The sequence below is a fragment of the Drosophila rhopaloa genome, unplaced genomic scaffold (genome assembly GCF_018152115.1).
Source record: "Drosophila rhopaloa isolate 14029-0021.01 unplaced genomic scaffold, ASM1815211v1 contig_3, whole genome shotgun sequence".
Taxonomy (NCBI): Eukaryota; Metazoa; Arthropoda; class Insecta; order Diptera; family Drosophilidae; genus Drosophila; species Drosophila rhopaloa.
Window position 1 is genome coordinate 19,704,571 of NW_025335123.1, and position 6,798 is coordinate 19,711,368.

Below are 6,798 nucleotides of genomic sequence, written 5' to 3' on the forward strand. Positions count from 1 at the left end.
ATCGGGGTAAACAATGGGGGCTGCCAAAAGATTAACACACGAAACGTAAACAACGACTCGCAACGCAACTGTACTCTTATGATGTTTGATATAAAAAAACAAACAAATAATGATTTAAATTCAGCATTTTCTGGAAATTGTGTTGCTTTGCATCTTGGGTTAATAACCTAATGATTTAAATTTTGATATACATACTTAATTAGCCTTCAATACCTTTAATCTTTAAGTATTTGCAAGTCTAGAGCTGAGATATCATTTATTTCTATCTTGAGATCCATGGTATTTTGGAGTTCGGAATTTTTCTGGCCAATATACATGTGTATAATAAAGAGTTTTGCATTTCGACCAAAAAATGTCGATTTCCTTTTGTGTTTATATTGAGAAGCTGAAAACAAATCTGCAATTAGATTATTACGAAACTGACCAACCGCAAAAACTCAACCCACGTAATCGAATTACTATTGTTCAAGGAAGGAAAAGGGGTGGAACAGGGGTTAAGCACAACAACACATTTCATCGTTGGCGTCATTGTATCGCGCCCATAAGAGGATCGAACTGGAAATTGTTCAATAAATGTTCAATTTAGCATCACGTTGAATGCGGCACGCGCAAAGCACAAAAAAACAAAAACGCAACAATAAAAGAGTGGGGGCAGCGAGGGGTTAATTCCAATGAAAACCTGTTGCCTCGCATAAACATAGAAAACACAATAGTTGGCCCCCTTTTTCCCTCATTTTTTCACCGCCAGTCAAGTGATTCGTAAATTAGCAAATAGAAATGAATGAAAACAGGGGACAGAAAAAATGGCAATAGAAAAAACAAGAAATTTCTACGAAAAGAACCAGTGAAAACCAAACAAAAGCAATGACAATAAAAACAAGGGCAAAACTTACCAGAATGTGTAGAAAAAAAAATTGTAGAACAAATTTGTACCCAAAATAATGCAAGGACCCCGCCTGGAAGTCAGAATAATAGTAATTGCAATGGAGAACACAATAGTGTCGGAAAAACAAACAAACGAAAACAAAAACATTGAGTCCATGTCGAGGTCAAATACAAAATTAGACTTTTCATCCTCCTTACAGAAAAATATATATGAGGTATTTAATAATTAACAGAATTAATCCTTCATGACATGCCATGATCCCAGGAATTACAAAATAAACAGATTTGAAAGATCATAGAGATAAGTAGGTCAAACTATGCCCCCAGTTTAGAAGATCTCCGTTATATTTTAGTGAAGCTAAATATTGTTATTCAGATGATGCCCCTTTCCGGGATACTTACATATATGGAAAAGATATTCAATAAAATCAAAATAAACAAATCCCTCGATTTTCAGAATCGTGCCTTCAAGAACATCCAAATAAGACGCTCAAAAATGAATTTAGATACTATCCAAATAAATGTATCCCTTGATTTTTGGATCCCTCCCCCAGAGTTCTCTAGACCAAAGTCATGTCAAGTTGTTGTTGTTTTGACGATGGGTGTCGAGTGAGCTGTTTATGCTGACAATGGAGAAAACAAGAAAACAACTGGGAAGTGCAATAGGGAGGAAAAGATACATAGATGCGGTATTCGATTGACATTGGCGAAAGGAATAGGAATTGCACAACCACAGTCCAACAACAATGGTGATATAATCGATGACAATACAGGGGGCATCTCGCATTACGTTGCATTGAAATCACATCTAAGTAAGTAACGTAAGTCAAATGGACAGGCATATTTATAGTATATTAAAATTTATCTCCCCGAAAAGCGAAGGAGGGCTGTTAAATCATATAGTTGACATTTATGAATGCATAACATTAGCCTATCTGCGATATTTACGCCGATATCTAGTTGGCTAACTGCGTATCGGCTTTTACAGCCGTGTGAAGTTGAAAATCTGCCAGCTAACCAACTCGAACCGGTTCTAGAAAAAACACCAGACACAATATCTAAAGATAACAACTGACTCTGCAAATTGCGGGGGATAAACAAACATGCCAATAGATAGGGGACTAAACCATAAAACTCACTCCAGTTTCTACCGATCTGATTTCAAAAGACGACATGCTATTATCATCTTTTGCTCTTTAACTGGAGATACAGATAAGAAGATGATATCATAATATCTTTAACCTAGAAATATAAATCTAGCATAAAAATAATTATAATTATTTAGTCGAGAGCAAATGTATTTGCATTTATATGTCACAATTACTGTTTCAAATATAGTTATATTTTGTTCTATTCAGATTGAACAGCTGTTAAATGTATGTACTCACAGTTTTCCATGCAAAATTAGCTTAATTTTCGCCTTTTTGCTGCATGCATGAATCACACAAATCGAAATTGAAAAATCGGCAACGTAATGAATTTGAAACAGATCCACTGGCCCATACATACATATACATATGTGTTAACAAATATATTGGTCGTGAAATATATGGATAAAGTCCACTTGCCTATTGCTCTTTGTACATCTATTTTAGAGCAGCGCTCGATCGCGTTTTGATTTATTTTTTAATTGAAATTGAATCGTAAAATTTTCATACAACTTTTTTTTGCGTGGGACTCGCCCAGATTTGAAATGTGTGCCACACAGTGCCGCATTGAGAGCAAGTCCCCACAAAAGCCCCCTTCAGATTCCCACCCCATTCTAACAATATGACACACGCCAAATTGCAAATTGTTTCAGGCAATTCAATTCGTTGCTGCTGCGTCCAAAGGTCAAGGTTGCAAAACTGTCATCACACTCTGTATTCGAATTCGGGTATATTTGGATCGGAGTAAGGTATGTCAGATACCTTTGTGTCTAAACAAGTGCGCATAAGAATGAATATTTATTGACTTTGAGGGGTTTAGACTCTAAAATCCGTTATGATGATTAGTTTTGTTACAAAAAAAAAATAATACACCTTTTGTAAATATACTTTATAAGTTCCATAGATCGAATAATTTATTTTGTAGATAGTTTTTAGGTTATGAAGTTTTACAGTATTTGTATTAGTCTTAGAATACAAATAATACGCATGCAAAATTTCATTGGACTTATATTTATTATTTATAGATATACTATACCTAAAAAATCCAATTTGCGGTGATCACTGTACTTATCTCTCTTTCTTTTGATTTCTGCCCTTCTTCGTGTTCTTCTTCTGCTTCCGCATACCTCATTTCCCATGCAGAGTAGAGGAAAAAGGTCGGGAAAGGCGAAAGGGGGTCTAATTGCGTGGGTCCCCCACGAAACGCATTTTCTGCGCACTTGGCTGCAGCAGCAGTTTTCTCTATTTTTCACTCTCTCTCTTCCTCTGCTGACATTTAAATGTTTTCGCGTGCAAATAAAATTACATAGTCTTCAGTTTTCTGTTTCCATATAGCTTTTCGTTACTTTTTATTTATTTGTTTTTTTTCATAGTTTTTCTTTTTTCGTTTGCCGTGTATGTTTGTGTAATTACAAAATTACTAGCTAAGAAAAAAACAAATAACATTAATTGTTGCTTAAAAGTAGCTGTCGTCTAGGTACATTTTTTGTATATATATATATATATATTTTAGTACAAGTACATATGTGTATATTTTTTACGATATAATATTAAGTCTGTTTTCAGCTGCTTCTCTTTTTTTTAATATTCGTTTTTTGTTTTTTTGTTCGCAATGCTTTAAAAAGTATATTGTCAATTGCGCATCGTAATTATGCAATTACAAAATGAAAAGGTTAAAATCCGTGGTTCTTTTTTCTTTATTTTGTTTGTTATTTTCTCAAGTGTCTTGTCTTGTTTTTTGGGTTGTTGCTGATGTGGTTTTCGTTATACAATGCAATTGGCAGTTGCAATTTCTATTTTCCTCTTGTCGCGAAACCGCAGTTACAAAAAAGTGGTTTGGTTTGGGATAAGTTCTATGTTCTACGTTCTATTTGGAAGCCTGGCATACATAAATACATATAATTAATGTAATTATACATTTGGGACTTTAAATTTGCATTTATATGTAGGTTTATATTTATTTTTAAATAGTTTGCATATGTACACCGAAATTGATTTATATGTATGTTATGTAGATTATGCTCAAACAAATTTGCACCAACAACTCTGTACGCCAACTTACTTTTCTGTTTCCGGGGGGGCAATCTTAACTAGGTTAAGTTGACCCCTTTGTGTAACCTCCCTTTTGGCTTCGCCTAGGTCTCTTCTCACTTCCAGTCTCCTCTCTCTCTCTCTTTCTCTCTCTTTTTCTCGACCTAGTTTGCCATCTCCCTCTTATCCTGGCGACGAAGTGCAGCGTCGCAGTCGCATCTTCAGCCGGCTGCCGGCGCTCCCAATGCTGCTGCTGCGCCGACGCCGACTGCGACTGCTCCCTCTGCTCCCGGTTAACTGTTCCTGGGAGCTGACTTCTGCCGTCGTCTCTGCCACGTCCTCTGCCGCTGCAGTGGCGAGGCGTTTACAGTAACGCCGGAAGCGTTGCCCCAAACGACTGACCATGCCCCTCTCTCGCTCTTTGGCTGCTCCACTTTCTTCTAAGACATCAACTATCCTGCTCTCGCTGAAGGACGTAGTGGATTCTTTCTTCCAGGAAGCACGAGCTGCACTGCTCTCTCCTAAGACATGGCCAGGTGATCCTTTGCTGGAATCACCTGCTTCTTTTGCTTCCCAGCCTCCTCCACTATTGTTGTTGTTGATGGAAAGGAGCGCTGCGCTGCTGCTGCTGGCATTGTTGTTGTCGTAGTTGTTGTTGTTGCTGTTGTTGTGATATTCTCATGATCGCTTGCCGCTATCCTTGCGAAAGGACTTGCGCAGCTTGTCGACCAAACGCAAATGGAATTTTGTATAGTCGTTGGAAGAAGATTCCACTGCTCCAGATGGTTGTTGTTTCTGATTTAGAGCGGCTGCTTGGGCGGCCGCCTGCCTTTCCAGTGCGGAAGCGGTGTTGGAACGACTTGGCGGACTGCTGCGCGTGGGCGACACAATTTGTTGCATCGAACCGTGCGAACTGCGCGAAGCGTTGCGTGGAAAAGCGCGGGAACTGTGACATCTCTGCATTTGCATCCGATGGTGGGCGGAGGACACACCCAGTTGACCGTGGGATGGGGAGGTGGCAAAACTTTCCGATTTGCATTCGGACACCTTCCGACGTCTTTGCTGATGTTGTTGCTGCTGTTGTTTGTCCAGAGCGGGCGTTCCAAGAGCGGTGGCCAAAGCCGTTGTACCGTTACTACTCGCATTCGAACATTCCGACGTTTTGCGAGAACGCGTGTCCTTGTAAATATCATAATTGTTCTTCATCACGGGCATCATAAACGCCATCTCGATCACTTTCTCTCTTTCTCTCTCTTGGAAACACAAAACAAAAAGAAATAAACTCCCTGACTGTTGTCGTTGCTGCTTTCGTTTTGTTTTGATTTTCTTTTATTTTTTTCCTTCTATTTTCTTTTCGTTTGTCGTTTTTTTGGTTTGGTTTGCGGGGGAGAAGAAATTCGCTGCGCGTGGACGTTTTCCGTTCGATGGCTCTGTTCGTTTTGAGGCCGTCCCGCTTTGGCCGCCTCTACTTATACGCTGGCCGGCTGGTGGGAGAGTACACTGAGAGAAATTAATATATAAAATTTCATTTTACTATTCATCATATGACTAACCACAAGCTAATGAAAGTTTCAGCAGAAATTGTCAGGGAGTTTCCAATACCACATAATACAAATTTTTAATATTTCTTTACCATATTATATACTTTCAATACCTATTTTACGACCACCTAGGCTACCGTTAAGTCGGTCAACCGGTATCACCATTTGATGCTGTTATGGCATAACAGAAGAAAAGAAGGTGAACAAAAATTGTTTTAGCCTTTGCGCTACGCTTTCAAAGTTTATTACTCATACGCAATGTGGGGTTTCTCATATATATTCATTGCAGATTGAAGATATGGACATGTACGTTGCCTTTGGTGACATTAAGCTATACAACATTACCAAAAATTAAAAATCCGTTTTTGGCCGTTTTGCAATGTCCTTAAAGTATATCACTCATACGCACGGTTGTCTTTTCTCGTATGTGCTTCAATCTGCACTTGCTGAAAATGATAAACAGTGAATAATTCTAAAAATCGTTGAAAACAGAAAATTACTGATCGATACAAGTCAAAGGATTATGTGGGAAAAATAATATTTATATATTTGTAAATCTAGTTTACATTTAAATCATTATATATCAAACAATTTGGTATATATACAAATATTTTGTTCATTATCCACTGACCCATTTCCGTCATAATTTTTCTGCGTGTACGGGTTTTGGGAGAGGCGCTCTCACTCTCCGTCGATAAAAGAGAGGGCGCCTGCGCAGTGAGAGCGGCGCTCAGTGCAACACGTTTACACGTAACGCCAAAACGCGAAAATGGAGAAAGGTGTTTTAATGATGTTTTCATTAAAGTTAACCCTTACAAGGCGAATAATGTTAGGTTCTAATGTTAAGAAACAAGGTCATTGTGTGACTTTAATTAACTAATAATTCAAATGTAAACAATAAAAACTTTTTTAAAATAATGTTGAAGAAATAAACTTTTGGAAATATTCACACAGTTATACACTTAGATCAATTTACCGACAAAAGATTATATATTTTCTGAAAAAACTTTTTCTATATGTTATTGATATTTTAAAATCGCAAATAAAATGTTAAATTGCCGTATAAAAAGTAATTTTTATATTGCTTACCAGCTATTTGGGTTGGTGGGGGGGTTGCGGATCTGAAAGGGTCATTGTTTGACGTCCGCGCTGAAAGTCGTTATCTGAAATCGGAGTGCGGCTTTACGGCTGAG

The 6,798-nt window shown here is 37.8% G+C and overlaps 1 protein-coding gene across 1 annotated transcript; it reads right to left on the bottom strand.

The window, feature by feature from the left end:
- Positions 1-3,350: 3,350 nt before the first annotated feature.
- Positions 3,351-5,499, bottom strand: LOC108050055 (myosin-G heavy chain). Its single transcript, XM_017131541.2, is given in 1 exon segment — positions 3,351-5,499. A coding segment is annotated over 1 exon segment (1,044 nt). The 5' UTR covers positions 5,292-5,499; the 3' UTR covers positions 3,351-4,247.
- Between the last annotated feature and the right edge of the window lie 1,299 nt (positions 5,500-6,798).